General features: G+C 42.9%; 1 protein-coding gene across 2 annotated transcripts in view; it reads left to right on the top strand.

The window, feature by feature from the left end:
• Positions 1-3,652: 3,652 nt before the first annotated feature.
• Positions 3,653-22,662, top strand: part of LOC126190974 (coiled-coil and C2 domain-containing protein 1-like) — a 141,827-nt gene continuing 122,817 nt past the window's right edge. Inside the window, exons 1-3 of one of the 2 annotated variants that reach the window (XM_049931643.1) lie at positions 3,653-3,989; positions 4,072-4,213; positions 20,751-20,866. In XM_049931643.1, coding sequence (XP_049787600.1) covers positions 3,930-3,989; positions 4,072-4,213; positions 20,751-20,866 — 318 coding nt within the window. In that variant the 5' untranslated portion in view covers positions 3,653-3,929. The remainder of the gene's footprint in view (positions 3,990-4,071; positions 4,214-20,750; positions 20,867-22,662) is intronic. The other variant, XM_049931644.1, reaches the window with a different exon arrangement.

Here is a 22,662-nt window from a genome sequence, read left to right as displayed (position 1 = left end):
GTTGGAAAAACTATGTTTTGTCCGAGTAGCTACATGAGAAATACAAGTGTATCTAGTAATTTAGTGGGGTCATTGTCTTCTCCTTCAAAAGCTTTTATTGCTATTTGGTCCGCCCCAGTAGCTGAGTGGTCAGCATGACGGATTGCCATCCTCCGGGCCCGGGTTCGATTCCCGGCTGGGTCGGAGATTTTCTCCGCTCAGGGACTGGGTGTTGTGTTGTGTTCATCATCATTTCATCCCCATCCGGCGTGCAGGTCGCCCAATGTGGCGCCGAATGTAATAAGACCTGCGCCAAGGCGGCCGGACCTGCCCCGCGAGGGGCCTCCCGGCCAATGACGCCAAACGCTCATCATCATCATCATCATCATCATCATCATCATTGCTATTTGTACGTCCTTTGAAGCATGTTTAAGGTAAAACATAAGAAGATGATTTGAGTCGTCACAATACATCTTGTACAAAAGATCAGCAGTGTAACAATTGTCTTGAACCATGGCAAGTGAAAAATGTAGCTTTAATTCTTCCCACTGCTCCAGAATTCTTCGTATTGCTGGTTCAATTGAAAGGCAACGTGTTGCACAGACCTTAAAAATTTTTAGTGGCTGTTTTCCACAATTTATTGTCTTATAAACCTTTTTATATTCGTCTTGTCTTTTTGGTGAAATGGAAAACCAACTGTAGGTTTCCCATACAAGAAACTCTATGTTTCTAGGTATGGTATTCACTGAGGTGCGTGAAACTGCAAGCTGAAGAGACTGACAAATGCAACGGATCAATACCAAATGTTTCAAGCCATATTCTCTCTTGAGTTGTTCGAAAAGCCCATTGTTTATTCCAACCATTGGAGAAGCATTATCTGTGCCATTTCCTACCATATTAGCGATTGGAAGTTTGAGATCTTTCAAAGAATTTCCGAGAACAGCAGCTAGATTTCTTGTATCTGCAGTTTCTACTACAGCGAGTTTGAGAAATGCTGATCTAATGGTTTGGTTGTTTACACTATAGTACTGTATAACTATACCTAGCAATTTAGATATTGATACATCTGTGGATTCATCTATTAGTACACTGTATTTTTGGTTACCTATATCTTCAACCAATGATTGTGTAAAATATGAAGTCAAAACTTCAGTTATAATGTTAGTACACATTGTACGATGTATTTGCATGTTTTTAGCGCCCTCATCACCGGATTACACCTTCTTGCACAGTATTCTTAAATGATCTACAGCTAAAATAGAATAGTTTTCAGCAATAAATAAAGAAAGGGCGCCTTCCACTCTGCTTGCTATTCTAACTGTAGTTTTCGGAACAATTTTCACAGGTAAGGTGGTTTGTGCTTTTTTTTAAAATCAATTTTTTGTTAATGCTTAATAGTTTTCGAATGCTTTCTAATGTCACACAATTTAGCATAAAACTCTGTTGCACATACTTGACATCTTGCCACCCATTGAATTCAGGTTCTGCTTCCCACGCATCCCGATATTTTTGAGCGTACTGCTTCTGCCTCTGCGGTAAATCCATTATGTAAGCCACCATAACATAAGTTTCACCAATTTATACTCACTGAAAATACATTAAAACTCAGGCGAACTAGAGGTCATGAAACAATCTACTCACTCGGTAACTCGATATCAGTCCTATTGTTCATTGTTTGAAACGTAATAATGTCTGAGATAACCCCACCGAATTGTTCTTGCGTTACCACTGTGCATGTAGTAATAATTTGACTGCGAGTTAACATTTGGAAAAATTAGAAATAGTATTTTATTATACTTAATATGAAGTATGTTTTTGTCAAATTGAAAAATAAAGGGAGTTCAAAAGTTGAAGAATTATAGAGCGATACGCTATCTACAATAACAGGCTACTGGGTAATGAATAATGACTTGTTCTATAGTCAAGGTTTTCTTACTCTGCAGGCAATTCCCACATTCAGGTTTACTAAACGCTGAACAGTGCTACATGATCTGCTAAGAACTTAATTTAACTTGGTAAATCTAGAACAATGTCAGTGTAGTACCCATTCTTTAGTTAAAATCTTAGTTTTGTTAATGAAAATATTGGCCCAAAATAGTTTTGATTTGTACTTCAAAAGTCGTCAGTACTCCAAAAGTCTCCAGATAAGTCGTTAGATAATTTTTGTCGCTAAAAAGTTTTTTTTTCTTTTGTCGCTAAGACGAAGGCAAAAGTCGCCATTTCTAGCGACAAAGTCACTAAATTGTCAACACTGTGTACAGCTCTCATTGGTCAGTTCCAGCATCGTTTGAGCCCTAGCCCCTCTAGTGGTCTGGAAGGAATTACGTGGCTTGTTGCCTCTTCTCCCATATACGGTAGCTATTACCCCCGTGGACAAAACCTGATAACCTAAGCACTTTTCAAAACCGATTGCGCTCACATAGGAATTGGAGAACCAGCAACTAGAAGCGGATTTCTAGAATCGATTTTGATTTGTTTACGTGATCCCTCAGAAGCGGTATTGGGAAACCGGTTTACGAAATCCGGTTTTGGGGGCCTCATGTAAACGGGGTGTATTATTATGTATCCGTTTTGAGACACAACTGACCTCGGATATCCACATACATAAGATGTACAATAAATTATTCCGTGGTCTCCTCATCACAAAACTAAAATCCAACGTTAGTAGATATCGTTTACTTTTTATATACTATGCCACCTTTCATACAGGCTTAAACTATAGTACAATTTTGTGTAACTTTACTGGAGCAAAAAGTGGTTTTCTTTGGCGGACGAAAGTCATCTGATGTATTTATAGTCTACGGATCATCAGTTCTTGCAAAACGTGCTGAAAATGGGATTCAGTATAAACAAGATCTCATTTCCACTCTTACAGAGGAAAGAATAGACACATTGTACACATTACATTGACTTCAATATACATGACAGGAAAAACACATTCTACACATTGGCTGAAAATTTAAAAGATCCATGGAAGCGGTAGAATTTTGGCTGAATGTAAAGTGTTGATCATCTTGAATTAGCAACAAAAAATATTTTACAAGGTCTGCTTTATGTGTTAACTAATAGCTTCATACTCTATTATTCTGCATTTAGCAACAGTGAGCAGTATAAATGTAAATTACACTACATACCATATGTCAGCTGAAATTCTATGTACGCCATGTAGCTGTATTTACACTCTCAGACTGCTTTGTCTGTTTAGGCATAGGTCTACAAAAATTGTGAATAATGTGTTAGTTTGAAAGCTATCAACCGCCTAACTGGTACAATCAAATGTTGCATTCGCAATATTGATGTACTCATTGGAGTGGCCTTTGTTATGCCATTTTAACAGTCAATGATTGTTAAACACTTTTTGGACGTCTACGTTATTATGTGTTGTTTGTAGAGCCGTAGTGTTTATTAAGTGACTTTCGTCCGATGTAGTCAAATATTTTCTTATACTCCTGCTATTGGTAAAAGGATTTCAGTTTCTGGCGAGCTTTCATATATTACATGGGACCATGATCCAAAATTCGCTTCTCCAGTCTTAAGTGGTACATGATGCATTTGCGGTTTCTTCTCCATTTCGTAATGTGAACTTAGAGAGTCCGGAAATAACCTTCTTTTACCAAAGAGTTGTTTTTGTTATTACGTATACTTTGCAGATATGGGCAACCTGTGTATCTCGCGAATATCTGCGAATGTGATTATTAGTCACTCTCACAATTTTCATTCCTTACGTACATTTTACTTGTAAGAAGGAAGTTGGTATGACGTCGCTGAGAGAAGGGGGGGTGTGCTAGGCAAAGACTCTGAGATATTTTGAATCGAATCAACGATATGACAGTTTGAAATTGTAATATTGTTTTTGACAGTGTAGTTTGTGTTGACAGGAGTGCTAGTCACTTTTACTAAACGAAGTAGTTTGTTGTCATATTCCGTAAGTGCTGTTTTGTGTAATTATCATGTTCGGAAGAAAAAAGGAGGCTAGAACTAAGCCCAGGACTGCTGGAGGATTGTCTCAAGTGAGTCACATTATATATGAATAAAGTAACCTTTAGTTTCACTTGAAAATATGAATTAATTTTTGAATGATGTTTGTTGTAGTTTGGCTTGTTGGACCTCCCTGATATTAATGCAGTTGATTCCAACGAAATGGGCACTGATGATGATGAAGACGATGATTCAGCCTTGGAGGCGGAATTGTTAGCTATAACTTCCGGAAATCTACCCGCACGACCAAAGAAAGGCAAGTGGAAAAAGCGTCTGTGTAAATTGACGACGAAAATCAATCTGTATGCAGTATTGTTGCTCGAGATCAATATTTCTTACACGTTCGTTTCGTGAAGGTGTTACTTGTATTATTTTTTGCATTTGTTGTAGCACCAAAGTCCTCATAAAACTAATTCTTGGCATATTACCGACGAACCGCAGAACGTTGTACCAAATGTTTGAAGTTTGTGGAAGTGAGTAAGTCCAGGACAGGGATGGAGTGTTGTTAAAATAGGGTAAAAGGGGGGATGCGGTGGACAATACCATTGAAGCAGTCACAACTTTTCAATATATTTTTTGCTTTTCAAGTTGGTTGACAGAATTGTTCTTAAGACATGCTTGATTTCTATCAGTATGTTAATCATTCCTTGTTCTTAGCACTAGATCTTGTTGATTCTTGTTCAGTGAAGCAATGCCATACAGGTTACTTGAAAATAATATTGTACATGGGAGGAGTGTAAATGTCGGAAACGGAAGTATGACGCTTAAATGTGTAAGTATGTCACAAATTTACAGTTTCAATATAACACTTGAAAGAAACCTTCCAAAATATTAAACACCTTGTAGTTTTATGGAATCTTTTTTATTAAATGAATTTTTATAAAATTTTCACCTTGATTTTATTAAACTTTTCCCTTGTTATATTGACTGCATATTTATTTTTTGTTTTGTCTTACTTTGAGGACTCAAGTGGTTTGCCTAATGGTATGACCAGGTCATCTCTTATGATTCATTTCACTCTGTATTCTTAGACCTAGTTTCTGAATATTTACAAAACCGGAACTTGATCTTTGTGACCTCTGACCATTCAGCTCATGTACTGCTAGGAGAATAATTGATGCAGTTTGCATGCTGCCTCTGAACTGTAATGTTCACAGGCTTCCTTAACCTAATGAATGGTCGTAGTCTTAAAACATAAGGCCTATTTGATGGTAAGAATCATGTCGTGCCAGCCAACCTCTCCCCTCCCCCCGTACTAATATTTTCATACATTATATAATGTGCATCAAAATACTTTGCAATAGCTTTAGTATGTAATGTAATGTTTCAGAAATTAACATGTGGTTGCAGTTATTAGTAAAAAATATATATTAAATATAGAGTGAACTCTGACCACAACAATTCTTTACCTGAATCAAAATGACAAAATGATAAACAGGTAGCTGTTTACGGAATGGTTAGTTACAGGATGATTACCTTAACAACCACCAATCAGAGCACGCACACGCCCACACACACGCACACGCCCACACACACACACACACACACACACACACACACACACACACACACACACACGACACAGACACTCCTGCAGTCTCAGCTGGTAACTGAAACCACTTTGCGAGCAGCAATACCAGTGCATGATGGGAATGGCCACTGGGTGGGAGAAAGGAGACTGTGGGGAGGAGGAGGGATAATAAGGTTGGGATGGTGGACAGTGAAGTGCTGCAGGTTGAGCAGCCGGGAGAGGGCAAGGTGGGGGAAGTAGTGGAAAAAGAGAGAAATATAGATAAATAAATAAAAAAAGACTGGATGTGGTGGTGGAATGATGGCTGTGTAGTGCTGGAGCAGGGAAGGGAGTGGATGGGTGAGGACAGCGACTAATGAAGGTTGAGACCTGGAGGGTTGGGAATGTAGGATGTATTGCAGGGAAAGTTCCCACCTGTGCAATTCAGAAAAGCTGTTGTTGGTGGGAAGGATCCATATGGCACAGGCTGTGAAGCAGTCATTGAAATGAAGGATATCATGTTTGGCAGCATGTTCAGCAACAGGGTGGTCCACTTGTTTCCTGGCTACAGTTTGTCAGTGGCCATTCATGTGGACAGACAGCTTGTTCATTGTCATGCCTACATAGAATGCAGCACAGTGGGTGCAGCTTATCTTGTAGACCACATGACTGTTTTCACAGGTAGCCCTGCCTTTGATGCGATAGATGTTAGTGACTGGACTCGAGTAGGTGGTGGTGGGAGGATATATGGGACAGGTTTTGTATCTAGGTCTATTACAGGGGTATGAGCCATGAGGTAAGGGGTTGGGAGCAGGGGTTGTGTAAGGTAATCTTTAGTCAACACTTGTTGGGAATGGAATGTAGGCCTAGTTGTTTTTTTTATGATCATTGTGCAAACAATTCCCTGTTTCACAAATGTATTGTGAGTGCATCCAGTACAGAATTGCCATGTTAACTATTGCTGTGGTGATCAAATTGCGTTCATGGGGTAGTAGCAAACTGATTTTCTGCACTTAATTCTTTCACTTTACCATTTCAAACCAGGTGTAGATTTCATTCTGTGCTACACATCAATTTGTAGTCACAGTGAAACGGTCAGCTTCAGACCTCGCATAGATCTGAGATGACAACAGACAAGTTACACCTGCCCTGATGCACATGTTTATCTACCAGGCTCCAAAACTGTAGCAGGTGCTTCTGAGATGAGGAATTACTACTGTTATGGAGAGGAAGTCTTCGGTTGTGAGGTTTAAGATGCCATACCAGTGTTCATATTGGGCTATGTATCATTTATTTTTAATACCATTGACCACTTCATTAGAATCATACGTATTGCATGATCTTAAGAAGTGTAAGGTGTTTCTTCCTCAGTCGCTTGACATTGGTTCACACAGTTATAGTAATCTATTTCTCCTCCTGAAACTATGTGACACAGGGTGAGGCTGAAACATCAACAAATGTCTATGACATCAAATGTGAGAGTATCATACAAGTGAAACTACTGCTTCTTTTGCTTGTAGTGCTTACCTGTTGTGGCGATTGTACTTTGCATCTCTCTTTCATTTTGTTCATCTACTCCTCTCTTTGTTTGTTCATCTACTCTCATGCAAACTATTCAGTGGAAAACTAGTGGAGTTGTCCATACAGTTGACTACATCTCTGTTTGGATCCAGTGATGAGACTTAGGCAAATGAGTGTTTATTTAGGCAAAATTGACATAAATCAGTGAACTCAGCTTGAACATATCCAGTGCTTAGTAGATTTCTTAAGTATGAGTCTCCTCAAGTCATGTTCTCAGACTGTAGCTTCCATCATATTTATGTAATTAGCTGCAAGCAAATTGTATTGTAAGTGTTCAAATGCATCTTTTCCACAGTGATAACCTGTTAAACTGTGAATGTTGAAATCCTGGTATAAATACAGATGACCACACACCATTTAGTTGCAGTATCAAGTAGTAGGCAGGCACAAGAACTAGACAGAATGAGCACAAGTGAACACATACACACAAAACTACATTTTTATGCCACTGTGATGGGACTGGAATTAGGGACTGACTGTGTCAAATTGAGCAGGTGAGTGGAATGAGGGGAAGGAAAACTTGGCAATATATGAAAGCAACATGTCATATGTCAGTCAGTTCTGCTGAAACTATGCACAGCCTTTTGTTTGTGTGCACAACCACTACTAGCTGCCCTCTTAAATGAATGGCCACCACCAAACTGTCGAAAAGCAAAATTAACCACAACATTGCAGCAAATGCTCAGCACAATTGACTTCAGTAATAGCCCCAATCTGTGCCATCTGAGTTCCTCGTCTTCAGTACTGTCTTTTCTGAAGTGTTAGTGGTAGAAATGGTCCTAACAACACATTTTTGATCTTGTGATTGCTTGTCCTAAGTCTATACTAACATCTGTCCAACATCCACTTCCATCATTGTCCCGGTATCCCCTGCCCCCATGCCCCCACTCCTCAACAGATCCCCACCACTATATTTTAATTCAGTTAATCTATATCTACACTGTTATCTCCATATTTGTGCTCTACCCAGGGTCCCCCGCCCCCTCCCCAGTTCATGCCTTCTATTCAATCATGTACTGTGCCCTTTTCATGCCTGCCTAGGGTGGGGTCACTGATGACACATTTCTTGTACTGTTGATATTGTCTGCTTAAGTGCTTAAGGATATAACTTGTAGCAGTGGTTCCAGTGAAGTACTGTCATTTTCAACTACAACCCAGCTTTATTTCCCTTGATTTATCATTATTGGTCATTGGAACTTCAGTTCTTGTGCAAGTGAAACATTCAGCTGCCCTTTGTGCATGTAGAAACTGGATTCTGCTTTGTTGCACACAACCTAAGGCATTTGAATGCGCAAGTCACAACATTCTTTATGGTTGTCTTAGATTTATTTTCTAGTAATCAAAAGATCATTTTAGATAGCTCATGCAGCCCTCACAATGACTAGTCTTCTTAGGACAAATTACTACTGCCATTCCACAGGGCTCATATCTGGTACTACTCTTACTCTTGCTTTATAAATGAACTTCTAACTTACACAGATAAATTGGAAATAGTGCTCTTTGTTGATAATGCAACCATCATAATCAAGACCAATGGATCTGCAAGAACAAAACTAGCAATAAATAAAATAACTTAGAATATTATTAGTTGGTTCTAAGTAAATTGTCTATCACTTGACTTAAAACACACACAATTCATTCAGCTGCAAAAGGCAAGAAGAAATATTGATTAGAATCTGAATTGGAAATGATGCTATAGATCTTATTGAGTGTTAGACATTTTTCCCTTGCGTGTCCTCCTCCATTGTGGATATGGCATGTAAATAATGATGCCTGCTCTGCATTGTAGTTTATTGTGTTGATTATCATCATAACCTCTATCAGTGGAATCAGTTTAATAGGAGTAATGTCGTAATTAATTTTTTCCTACAAGTTAGTTGTGTGAGAGAGGTTTTAGTAATCTGAAAATAAAACAGGTGTTCATTGTGAGTTATGTTCCCATATGTAAAACTTCATAAATATTTCCACTAGATGTTAATGACTGATATGTCAGTTTGTTTGTATTGTTATCCACTTAATTCTGAAAATTAACCCTTAATATTGATCAGCATCAGCAAACATACAATGGAAACAAAAAAACCTGTTAATAGCAAAAGAAGTGAGCTTCACTGTTGAAGTCTTGGGTGATATGCAAGCTGATGACTGTAGAAAATTAGTTGGTATCAGAACAGAACTTTCTGCTCTGTACACAAAGTAAACAATATTGTGAAAGTCACATTTTTAGTCAAAATAGCTTTTTTTAATTTGACAGAGAATACGAATAAAAGAAGTGGGAACTACTTAACACGAGATTGGCAGCAAATTTCTCATTTATCCATCAACTTCAAACCAGATGTGATTCATGCTAATGAAAAATCTGGAACTGCCTTCAGGTAGCCAAAATTATTTCATTGCCTTATCATGATGTGTGACTTTATACATTTTCATTTTGTGAATCAACATATTATAAAATTTTGACTATTAAGTTTCTTCTTCTGTTTAGAAAATTACACAAGTGCCTGCATCAGTCATAGCTGTAAATAGTTGCAACCAGTCACTTAACTTGTTTTTAAGCCATTCGGAGCTTATCTTCAAATGAGATGAACAGAAGGCATACATAAATATTGCCATTAGTTATGCTGTATGTGGAAATTATTCTGTAATATTCAGTGTTCGTATAAACAGTAGTGTCTATCCATGACGCACTTCTGTTCTGTCTGTAAGTTTGTGTCCATAGTTAATGTGCTTTCAGTTGCAAGTGTTGTATTTGTTCAAGTAATTTACCAAGTGGTGCGAGCACATCAAGGAAATGTAACAGGAAAGACGTATGGCTGACTCTTGAATTTGGTCTCTCTAATAGAAGTGGAAGACTACTATGATCTCGCCTTGTCGTATTCCATGTAGTAAGAGAAGAGGTACAGCGGTTTAGGGCAGCCAGAAGCATTGGACTGAATACAAGAGAGTTATAGTGGGTTGATAAACTGAAGAACGAACAGTGCATGCGGTGGTAAAAAAATGGCCTTTCCTAGAAGAATGCCTTACCTGCTATACAGGATGACTAAGAATCAGATTGGCACCTAGCAGTGCAATGCAGTGTGCTGTAATTTCCACAGATTCTGTTGATGTGCATTTCTTGTGTTAGTTGGGACATTAAGCATGGAAACAACCAGTGACCTCAAAAATGGCTTTTAATGTTGGAATTGGCAGCAAAAGGATATGTATGGTAGTGTTAGTAGTGGTAGGCCTCCTGCAAATATGTGTCGAATATGTTTTTATCAGGATAGGACAGATATTGGTCATAGTCTTTCTGAAGGGACCACCATGCCTGAAATGATTTAAGACAACCTAAATCAGGATGGCTGAACAAAGCAAATTCCAGCCTCATAAGTATGAGGTCAGTGTCTCTAACTCCTGCACTACCTCACTCTGTTGGTTGCTATTGTACCATGTTTATATGATTACATACTCTTTGCGCAAGATAATATAAAACACAGTTTATCACTTCAGACTCCATAGACACCCACTAGTGACTCCTGGACCATGAAAATGCTGCTACGCCCTTTGCACTCCCTCCAGTCTATCTGGATAAGTGATTCCAAGTCCATAAACATGCAATGATGGCCCTTACACATCTTCACTTCCTTCCCGCAGCCTGTCCGAAGAACTAAGTCAGCATCCCTGAATGATGAGTGATTCGTTGAGCTCATGAGAATGCCAAGACCTTACTATCATACACTTTCGATCTTGGCTCTTGATTTTCTTGTAAAAGAATTGCATTGTGATCATTTATTGTGATATAACAGGGCCACAATTAATAACATGTTCCAGGCTATTATACTGTGGTTGAATGGATTTCACCTTAAAAACCGACATTCCGTCCCCACCTTTGGAGGACATTTTCAAGGGGGATTGTAGCTTTGTTGAATGTCCGATTCACGCCCTGTGAATCGGGCATTCACCAAAGTTACGATCCCCCATGAAAATGTCCTCTGTAGATGGGGATGAAACGTTGGATTTTAAGGTGAAATCCATTCAACCACAGCATAATAGCCTGGAACATTTTATTAATTGTGGTATTTCCAGCCTTGAAAGTTTACATTTTACAATATGACAGTGTGCTGTTGTCCCCTTCCATTATTAGCCACTACTCTGAGTACTAAAAGTTTTTACTTTAAACTTTCAAGTCAGTTTGGATGATGCCCTCTGGTGTGCTTCGTGTTCGACCATGAATAAAATTTTGTGACATATCTTTTAACACTATAAAGGAATCAAAAGAAACCTATCAGTTTTTATTTCTGCAGTAAATAAATCAGTTTTTAGCACCATTGCACCAAACTTCTTGACCTTTCCTCATTTTTTCTGCTTGTGACGATAGCCTATTGCTGTGTCCTGAATTTTCACAATGTTGTGGAAATTTCTCAAGGTTGACCTAGAACAGAATATTGGTGCTCACATAATTACAAAGCTATTTGCATTTCAATTTGATTTGGTCAACAATCGCTGCTCTGAATAATGATTTAAAAGGTTTCCACACTGGACACTGTAACATAACTTTTCAGTTCATATTTTGTGTGATCTTACTAGAAAAGAGCAGATTCTGGAGAACTCTGATATTGAATCAGAAAGTGATGTATTGCATTCAGATGGTGATTTTTCAATGTGATGCAACTGGCGAAGATAGGTGTTACTGTCATTAGTTGACGCCTCATTACAATTCTTTCCACAACAATCTCAGGAGTCAAATGATGCAACAGTGAAGATTGCAGCTAGAGGTAGAATGAAATGGAAGGTTGCTAACATGCCGTCACCTGGTAGAAGGGCTGCTTTAAATGACCTGATGCAGAGATGATGATCCACTGCATATGCCTGCCACCAAGCGGATGACTCCATCATCAGTGCCTTTCAACTCCTATGTTAATAAATGTTGTGTATTGTGTAAAACACACAGAATCAAATTCTTGGAGTGAAATAAGAAATGCATCCAGGACATGGCAGCAATAAATGCATAAACCATTTATAACCAATTAACGTAAAACCTCAATTCTCCAACCTGGGATTCACTGACTTCCTTGGCTTACCCAACCATGTATCTGATCATCAGTCTGCACTTCTTGGCAAACTGTGTGCCAGTGCTATCAATTGATTTTACTCCTGCCACGTAGTAGAAACATGTGAAGATTGGCTTCACTGTTGGAAAAATTGTCATGAGTTTAGGCAAGTTGCTGTTTCATGTGAAAAACAACGTTCTGATGATGATGCAGTTGGGGAATTCATTGAAAAATTTGGAAAAAAAGGTCAGAAAATAAACTGGTAGTTGATCAGTTATACAACATTGATGAGTCTGGGCTAAACTATAAAATGCTGCCTCAAAAATCCATTACCTCAAACGGCCACAGGCATGACACTAGCATAGGACAGCTTGATCATTGTAACTTGGTGCAAGGCAAGTGGTGACCATAAATTGATGTTTGTAATTGTCAAATATAAGAAACCAAGAGCCTTAAGAAACATAAACATGACAGTGCCCACTATTTATTACAAAAAAAAGTACTTAGATGAATGGTAATTTCTTTAAAGGATTATTTTTTATGCATTTGATCTGGCTGTTAAAAAGATATTCGAAATCCAAAAATCTACCACCTCGTGCAATTGTACTGCTACATAATACCCAACCCCCCTGCGGGTTCGGGGGTTAGAATAGGCCCGCGGTATTCCTGCCTGTCGTAAGAGGCGACTAAAAGGAGTCTCACATGTTTTGGCCTTATGTGATGGTCCCCTCTCGGGTTTGACCTCCATCTTTCTAAATAATTCCGAAGAGCGAGCCAATTGGGGAAGGGCGCCTTACATGGTGCACTGTATCCGTCGTGCAATTAGACCTTTAGCCGGCTTTCACGTCGTTGCAATGGTGTCCCGCTCGTTTTCGATCTTTAGGGCGGGGATACGTCCCTGGGTGCGATTACCAAGCTGCCCTCTGCAGTGTTTCTTTTAACTGCGACGACGACGTTGGACAGTTTTGCGCCTAAGATCCAGCACGGTCGCCAGTCCGTTGTGGTGGGGCCGCCATGTACCCTCTTGGTTGTAGCCCCCTGACAACACAGGGATCGCTCTACTGATGCCTGCGCCGTTAACTCCCCACGTATGCCAAGGAGTAGATGCCTATCCTCCTGGGGTATCAGGACTCCCGGCAACGGCCATCCTGCCAGGTGGCCTTTGCTGTGGCTGGGTGGCGCCCGTGGGGAGGGCTCTTGGTCGGAGTAGGTGGCATCAGGGCGGATGACCCGCAATGAAGCGTGGTACATCATCTCTCGCTGGCGGCCAGCCGCCAGCAGTCTCTAAGCGTTCTCGGGCTCAATTTAATGCTCAGAAGTACGATCCGAAAACGTTCCCCTCCCTGGCCACGCCGTGGGAAGAGCGTAAGTCCCAGGATGGAGGTAACAGTTATTCGCCCCGATTCTTAGTTTGCACGAGAGCTGATGGGGAGTCTTTTCTCTCCACAAAGCCTCAGTTCTTCATCGAGCATTTAGAGGACAAGTTTGGGGAGGTGGAGGGCTTGTCTAAAATGCGGTCTGGCTCAGTACTGATACACACGGCATCCTCCACCCAGTCACGCAGGTTACTTGCTTGTGACAAGTTGGGGGATGTTAACGTTACTATTACTCCACATAAGAGTTTAAATATGGTCCAGGGTGTTATTTTCCATAGGGACCTCCTTTTGCAGTCTGATGACGAGCTGCACGCCAACTTAGAACGTAGAGGTGTTCATTTCGTCCGGCGCGTTCATCGGGGTCCGAGGGACAATCAGGTTGCTACCGGTGCCTTCATCTTGGCCTTCGAGGGTGATACGTTACCGGAAAAGGTCAAGGTGATGGTCTACCGATGTGACGTCAAGCCCTGTATCCCTCCCCCGATGCGGTGCTTCAAGTGCTGGAAGTTCGGCCATATGTCTTCCCGCTGCACTTCCAGCCTCACATGTCGAGATTGCGGACGCCCATCTCATCCCGATACTCCATGTGCCCTGCCTCCCATCTGCGTCAACTGCGGGGAGCACCATTCACCTTGCTCGCCAGACTGCAGAATATTCCAGAAAGAGCGCAAAATCATGGAATATAAGACCCTGGACCGACTGACTTATACTGAGGCCAAACGGAAATACGACCGATTACATCCAGTGCGAATGACAACTTCCTACGCCGCTGCTACAACACCTGTGCTAGCCCCATCAGTTTCGCGCCTTCCGGCCGGATCGACGAGTGGTACAACTCCTCCTGCCCCCTTGCCAGTGGGGGGCTCTACCCACCGGGTTGCTCCTGTGCCACCTACCTCAGGAGCAACACTATCCCCCCCATCGGGGACGTCGGTCCCCGCTTCTAAGCCGGAGAAGTGTCCAACTTCTTCGGCTTCTCACGCTCGCAAGGGGTCCCTTGGGTCCCTCCCTTCCCAGGTTTCCACCGGCGGGAAGGCTGACGATCGACAGTGGCGTAAGTGCCCACAATCTGCAGGTCGAAGGGCTTCCCGATCCTCCTCAGTCCCGGAGACTGACTCGGTGAAGCCCTCCCAGCCAGTTAAACCCAAGGAGCAGCGTGAGAAATCAAAGAAGAGCAGCTCTAAGCCCAAGGAATGCGCGGTGGTAGCCACCCCATCGCAACCTTCTAGTTCTGCGTCTGGGGACGAGGTGGAGATTCTGGCGTCCGCTGAGGACCTCGATCTCGCCGGTCCCTCAGACGCCGTGAATAGCAATAGCACTAGCACGGGTGCTCAATCGGAGGCAGCAGGTGACCCAGCGGCGTAATCTGCCGTCCCAGTCCCGGCACGCCTTTCTCAGCCATGGACAAAACCATCCTCCAGTGGAACTGCAGCGGTTTCTTCCACCATCTAGCTGAGCTCCGCCAACTTAAAAGCCTACACCCTTTCCTCTGCATTGCTCTGCAGGAAACTTGGTTTCCAGCAATGCGCACCCCCGCCCTCCGTGGCTATCGGGGTTATTATAAGAACCGAGCAGCTTATGAAAGGGTGTCTGGTGGCGTCTGCATCTATGTCCTTAACTCTCTTCACAGCGAGTCTGTCCCTCTACAAACAGCTTTAGAGGCTGTCGCTGTTAGGGTGTGGACGCCGCAGGCTCTTACCGTCTACAGTCTTTACCTTCCACCGGAGGGTGATGTCGCGCAGCATGTTCTGGGTGCGCTGATAGCCCAATTGCCGCCACCTTTCTTATTACTGGGCGACTTTAACGCCCATAACCCTCTGTGGGGTGGGTCAGTGGCAACAGGTCGAGGCGCCACCGTTGAGCATTTATTGTCGCAGCTCGATCTCTCGATTTTGAATGATGGTGCCTCCACACACTTCAGTGTGGCGCATGGCACCTACTCCGCCATTGACCTTTCAATCTGTAGCCCTAGCCTCTTACCATCTGTCCACTGGAGTGTGCATGACGACCTGTGTGGTAGTGACCACTTTCCGATTTTTCTGTCACTACCACAGCGTCACTCTTCTGGGCGCCCTAGCAGATGGGCTATGAATAAGGCTGACTGGGACTTGTTCTCCTCCACTGCCGCTATTGAGCCTCTCTCAACTGATGCCATTGATGCGGTGGTTACATCGGTCACCGCCGGCATCGTCACTGCCGCCGAGTCTGCCATTCCCCGTTCTTCTGGGTCCCCTCGGCGGAGGGCTGTGCCTTGGTGGTCGCCTGAGATCACTGAAGTGATTAAAGATCGCCGGCGGGCGCTCCAGCGTCACAAGCGACATCCCTCCATGGACCACCTTATCGCCTTCAAACGGCTGCGTGCGCGGGCCCGCCTCCTTATCCGCCAAGGCAAGAAGGAGTGCTGGGAGCGGTATGTGTCCACCATTGGACTCCATGTTACTCCATCGCAGGTCTGGGCCAAGATTCGATGGGTCTTCGGCTATCGGACCCCTGCCAGCGTCCCTGCGCTCTCACTGAATGGAGCAGTTTGTACTGACTCCGACGTCATTGCAAACCGCTTAGCAGAGCATTTTGCTATGAGTTCCGCTTCTGCGAATTACCCCCAGGCCTTCCGCTCCATTAAAGAGCGGATGGACCGTCGGAGCCTTTCTTTTCGCACCAACGCTTCTGAACCCTACAACGCTCCATTCAGTGAGTGGGAATTTCAGAGTGCCCTTGCCGCTTGCCCTGATACCGCTCCCGGGCCAGATCGCATCCACTGTCAGATGCTGAAACACCTTTCAGTGGACTGCAAGCGACGCCTCCTCGACCTTTACAACCGTCTCTGGGTCGAGGGTGAGTTTCCGTCGCAATGGTGGGAAAGTATTGTCATCCCCATTTTGAAACCTGGAAAGAACCCTCTGGAGGTGGACAGCTACCGTCCCATTAGTCTCACCAACGTTCTTTGCAAGTTGCTTGAACGGATGGTGAGCCGGCGCTTAAATTGGGTGCTGGAGTCTCGGGGCCTTCTGGCTCCGTCTCAGGGTGGGTTCCGTAAAGGCCGCTCCGCCACCGACAATCTGGTGAGCCTTGAGTCGGCCATCCGTACAGCCTTTGCCCGCCGTCAGCACCTGGTCGCTGTCTTTTTCGACATGCGGAAGGCGTACGATACGACATGGCGTCATCACATCCTTTCTACGCTTCATGGATGGGGTCTTCGGGGCCCTCTGCCGATCTTTATCAGAAATTTTCTGTCGTATCGTACCTTCCGCGTGCAAGTCGCGGCCTCGTATAGTTCCTCCCTCGTCCAGGAGAACGGGGTACCCCAGGGCTCTGTCCTCAGTGTCTGCCTGTTTTTAATTGCAATAAACGGTCTCGCTGCGGCAGTAGGAAATTCTGTCTCCGCTTCCCTGTATGCTGACGACTTCTGTCTTTGCTATAGTTCTATTAGCATTGCAGCAGCTGAACGTCAGCTACAGGGCGCAATCCGCAAGGCGCAGTCTTGGGCTGTAGCGCGTGGTTTTCAGTTTTCGGCTGCCAAGACCCACGTTATGCATTTCTGCCGGCACCGAACGGTCCATCCTGAGCCGCGGCTTTATCTTGCCGACGAACTTCTTGCTGTGGTGGAGACCCACAGGTTTTTGGGTGTCCTTTTTGATGCCCGGTTGACTTGGCTGCCTCATATCCGGCAGCTTAAACAAGCGTGTTGGCGGCATCTCAACGCCCTGCGTTGTTTGAGCCACACCCGCTGGGGCGCTGACCGATCTACCCTGTTGCGGCTCTACCAGGCGTTAATCCAGTCTCGCCTGGATTATGGGTGCCTAGCTTATGGCTCAGCATCCCCATCTGCGTTGCGGGTGCTGGACCCAATTCTCCACAGCGGGATACGCCTTGCCACTGGTGCTTTCCGCACCAGCCCTGTGGACAGCGTCCTAGTGGAGGCAGGTGTACCTCCACTGCGGTTCCGACGCCAACGTTTGCTGGCCGCTTATGCTGCCCATGTTTTTAGCTTGCCTGGGCATCCAAATTATCGTGTCCTGTTCCCGCAGTCAGTCGTCCATCTGCCAGACCGTCGGCCCCGGTCGGGTTGTCCGATCGCCGTACGCATCAAGGAGCTTCTCTGCGGGCTTGGGTTTTTCCCAGTTCCACCTCCTTTCCGGGCGCCTCTGCGTACACCCCCGTGGTGTGTTCCTCGCCCTTGCCTTCGGCTCGACTTGGCACAGGGCTCGAAGGACTCGGTCCCTCCAGAGGCCTTCCGCCGCCGCTTTTATTCCATCCTGGCCACGTATCAGGGCTCTGGAATTGTTTACACCGACGGTTCGATGGTTGCTGGTCGTGTCGGGTATGCGCTAACTCTGGGGGACCATTCCGAACAACGGTCCTTGGCAGCTGGCTGCAGCGTTTACACTGCTGAGCTAGTCGCCATCTTTCGTGCCCTAGAGTATATCCGCTCCTGCTCAGGTGAGTCCTTCGTTATCTGTAGCGATTCCCTGAGCGATTTACGAGCTCTCGACCACTGTTTTCCTCGTTCTCGTCTGGTGATGGCTATCCATGAGTCCCTGCATACTCTTGCGCGTTGCGGCCGCTCTGTGGTCTTTGTGTGGACCCCCGGTCATGTCGGTATCCTGGGCAATGAACATGTTGACCGCCTGGCGAAAGAGGCCATGAGTAAACAGTCTCTGGACGTTGGCCTCCCAGAGACTGATTTGCGGGCAGTCCTCCGCTGAAAAGTTTTTGCGCTTTGGGACGCTGAATGGCGCAATTGGATCATGCCCAATAAACTCCGTGCCATCAAGGAGACGACGACTGTGTGGCGGTCATCCCTGCGAGCCAACCGCAGGGACTCTGTCGTCCTTTGTCGGCTCCGCATTGGCCACTCCCACCTGACACACAGTTATTTACTGCGCCGGGAGGACCCTCCTTTATGTCGCTGCGGGGCGGCTTTGACAGTGGCCCACATTTTGTTGGCCTGCCCCCTTTTAGCTGTGGTCAGGCAGACATTTGCGCTGCCTGATACGCTCCCTGCCCTCTTATGTGATGACCCTGGTATGGCTGACTTAGTTTTCCGTTTTATTCGGGCAGGGGGTTTTTATTATTTACTCTGAGTGTTTGTTCTGTTCTTTTGTGTTGATTCTGGCCATTGGCCTACGATTTTACGCTGAGTTTTTAATGTGTTCTCGGTGGTTGGCTTTTCCTTTTTATCTCTATGGTCGGCCAACCACTGTCACACTCTGTGTGATTTTAATTTGTTTCGTCTGATCTCTGTAGGAGTATTTCTTGTCCTGTGTCGTCTGACGTCTTTCCTGTTGTTCGTTTTTTTTTTATTCTCTTTGGGTGGTTTTACTTTTTTTGGAAAAAGGGACCGATGACCGTCGCAGTCTGGTCCCTTTAATCCCCCCCAAACCAACCAACCAACCAACCAACCATAATACCCAAGCCACTCCTTTGAGTCTGAACTTCAACAAGGTGACATAAAAGCTATGTTTTTGCCCCTCTCATGCCCATGTATAAATGTATTTTTTAAAATTTAATATTGATTTATTACATCGTTGCGAGCTCTGTAAGTGACTTGTTTTATTCTCCTCTTATTTAGTGACCTCTCCGCTGTTTTGACCACACCTGGTCCGAGAAGTGACACTTAATCTAGGTTCTAACTTAACTAAAAATAACCCAACGAGAAAAGCATTAATTCTTTAATGGGTAAATGAACTCACAGACAAGAAACAACAAAGAACGGGACAGGAGCAAGAAGCTATTTGAACAAAGAAGTGGATATAGAACTGGACAAATCAGAATAAGGAAATAAGTGTCAAATTGTATGTGCAAAGGAAACAAGACTGGTGACATCTGAGAGAAGCACAAAAAAGCTGTTTGCAGAGATGTATATGAAAAGCGCGAATTCTCAAAGTTTAATTTAAACTGTGTTTTGAAACATGGGTAAAATTAATGAAGAAATGTTAAGCACTTTAGAAATCGATCACGTTTCTGGGTAGATGCAGATATCAAATGATGCCTTCCAGGTGTTGTAACAGTGTTGCATTTTCTGCTGCTCTAGTATTAAATGTCCTCTACCAGAGAAGGAAAGTTGCTACTCACCATATAGCAGAGATGCTGAGTCGCAATAGGTACAATAAAAAGATTCACACAATCATAGCTTTCGATATATATCACACACACACACACACACACACACACACACACACACACACACACACACACACAAGTCTGCAGTCTCAGAGAGCTGAAACTACACTTTTCCATTGTTTTATTAAATATCCTATGTTGTTTTATTAAATTGAATCAGTGTGTTGCTGACATAAGACTTTTTGTGAAACAGCATATCATAAAAGTGGAGGTTGAGGTTTGAAGAAGTTTTCATGATGAATACTGTATACGTCTCCAGAATGAGATTTTCACTCTGCAGCACTTGCCCGCGAAAGGCAAAGGTCCCGAGTTCAAGTCTCGGTCCGGCACACAGTTTTAATCTGTCAGGAAGTTTCAATGTATGTGTCTGCTAATAAGCCTACAAGACAACTTTCCATTGCCTATTCTGAAAAAAGCCGGCCGGAGTGGCCGAGCGGTTCTAAGCGCTACAGTCTGGAACCGCGCGACCGCTATGGTTGCAGGTTCGAATCCTGCCTCGGGCATGGATGTGTGTGATGTCCTTAGGTTAGTTAGGTTTAAGTAGTTCTTAGTTCTAGGGGACTCATGACCTCAGCAGTTACGTCCCATAGTGCTCAGAGCCATTTGAACCATATTCTGAAAAATTAGTTATTGATTACACAGTAGATGTCTTAAAAAATCAGCTCCAGAATATCAAGTACTTCACAAATATTGTATATACCATTGTTCCAAATTTAGTATGTTATTTCTTATTATACTGATGCTTCTCTGATGGGTTGTGCATGTGCAAATTTACTCTGTCTAGATACAAGTTTAACTGTGGTTATGTATGATGTATTATGGTTTTGATGAGCTTTTAGCGTGATAGAGTTCTTTTGATATTTGTAATCTTTACATATTCTGTTATTCAGATTTGGAAAGAAGTTTCAGTTTTCAAGTAACTCCCTAATTTTGTGTGGGAACTTTAGGGCTTGAGTCCTTATTTACTTTCTTCAACTTGTTATTCCTAAAAAGTCTTGATGTTTTTTAATAAGTTGGTTTCCAAGTCTTCTTTAATGAGAGCGTAATTGTTGGCATTTTTTTTTCTTTTTCATTTTATTTATGTTGAGTAATTAATTGCCCCTCCAAATGGATTTCATGTTAGTCATGGTGTTAAAAATATAAACAGCTCATAAGCTTTACTATTTGCTGTTCCAGCTCGTCCAGCACCAGCAGTACCTCAGGTAAATCTGGATGCAATGGTTGCTGAAAGTCTAAAGGATATACCATCTGATGAAGATGTATCTGGGGATGATGATGACCCTGAACTTTTAGTAAGTGTTTTTTTTCCCTCCAATAGCATGCTGTCGTATGATTGGCAATCACACTAATGTTGTGTATAGCTCAGCTCTCTCTCTCTCTCTCTCTCTCTCTCTCTCTCTCTCTCTGTCTGTCTGTCTGTCTCTTAAACTTCATGTCCTTCTGAAGCGCATGTAACAAGCTATTTACAGTATGTCAGGTTTTAATGAAATAAATTTTCCATTGTCTGTGGAAGAATCATTTTAACTCGACCCTCTTATATAACATAACATAACACAATTTGAAGTATGAGCAGGGTTCAGTGTTGTATTACTTTGTTTCCTTTTTTGTGTGCTCTCCTATTAAATTGTTATTAAATCTTTATTTTTTTGGCAGTTCAGCTATTAACAGTTAAAGTTTCATGGCACGTCTGAAATTTATCATCAAATATCAGTTACTATGATCCATAGCTCTTACACCCATCCATTCATCTATATTAATTCTTCCAATTATTAGTAATAAGCAGTGTGATATGCTTTCTGTATGAATACCTCACAATATCATTTTGTCTCTCCTCTGTTAAGTAATTGTATTGTGGTTATTATAGCTGCAGTAGAAAGAGATCCAATGGAAGGAAAAAAAAAAAAAGGTTGAATGCCCCTGGCTAGGGTGAGTGGTACACTTACAGCAAGTTCAACCAAATCTGTACAGAGTTCTACTTTTTGCTTCCAACTAATCCAGCAGGAATTAATTCACTTAGACTCTGAAACTTCTTTACAGTCAGTTATTTGGATTTGCTGTTGTGCACATTGTCAACTCCTCCTAAGGAAGCAAATTTTTTGTTTGGCTGTCATTATTGAGTTTGTATTTCTATCATCATCTTGTAGTGAACTTTTCCCTTACTCCACACCAAGTTCAACTGCTATTCATCTTTGGTTTTTCTTTTATTGTCAGTTTGTTGTTAGTGACTTTTGCATCAGGAGAAATATAGTATGTCTTCTACATCTACATCTGTTCTCTGCAAACCACCATGAGTTGTATGGCAGAGGGTGTGTGCCCCCCCCCCCCTCCCCCGTACCAGTTATTAGGGTTTCTTCCTGTTCCATTCACATATGAAGAGCGGGAAGAATTATGGTTTGAATGCCTTTGTGCATGCAGTAATTATTCTAATCTTATCCTTACATTTCCTAGATGAGCGATACGTAGGGGGTTGTAGTATATTCATAGAGCAATCATTTAAAGCCAGTTTTTGAAACATTGTTAATAAATTTTCTTGGGATAGTTTACATCTGTCTTCAAGAGTCTTCCAGCAGTTCGATTGCTTCAGTATCTCTGTAACTCTCTCCCAGGGAGTAAACAAACCTGTGACCATTTGTGCTGCCCTTCTCTGTATATGTTCAATATCACCTGTTGCCCTATTTGGTATGGGTCCCCCCACACTTGAGCTATATTCTAGAACTGGTCATATGAGTAATTTGTAAGTAATCTCCTTTGTAGACTGATTGCACTTCCCGAGTATTCTATCAATAAACAGAAGTCTACCACGTGCTTTACGCACAACTGAATCTGTGTCATTTCATTTCATATCCCTACAAAGTGTTGTATATGAGTTGGGTAATTCCAACAGTGGGTCACTATGTTTTTTTAAGTGCACAATTTTCCTTTTCTGAACATTTAGAGCAAGTTGCCAATCTCTGCACAATGTTGAAATCTTTTCAAGATCTGACTGATTATTTATGCAGCTTCTTTCAGATAGTAGTTCATTATAGATAACTGCATCATCTGCAAAAAGCTTGAGGTTGTTATTGATATTGTATGCATGATCATTAAT

This window comes from Schistocerca cancellata, chromosome 6, assembly GCF_023864275.1.
Source record: "Schistocerca cancellata isolate TAMUIC-IGC-003103 chromosome 6, iqSchCanc2.1, whole genome shotgun sequence".
In the NCBI taxonomy this organism is placed as follows: Eukaryota; Metazoa; Arthropoda; class Insecta; order Orthoptera; family Acrididae; genus Schistocerca; species Schistocerca cancellata.
The sequence above is the reverse complement of the archived record's forward strand: the minus strand, read 5'-3'. Positions and strand labels throughout refer to the sequence as shown.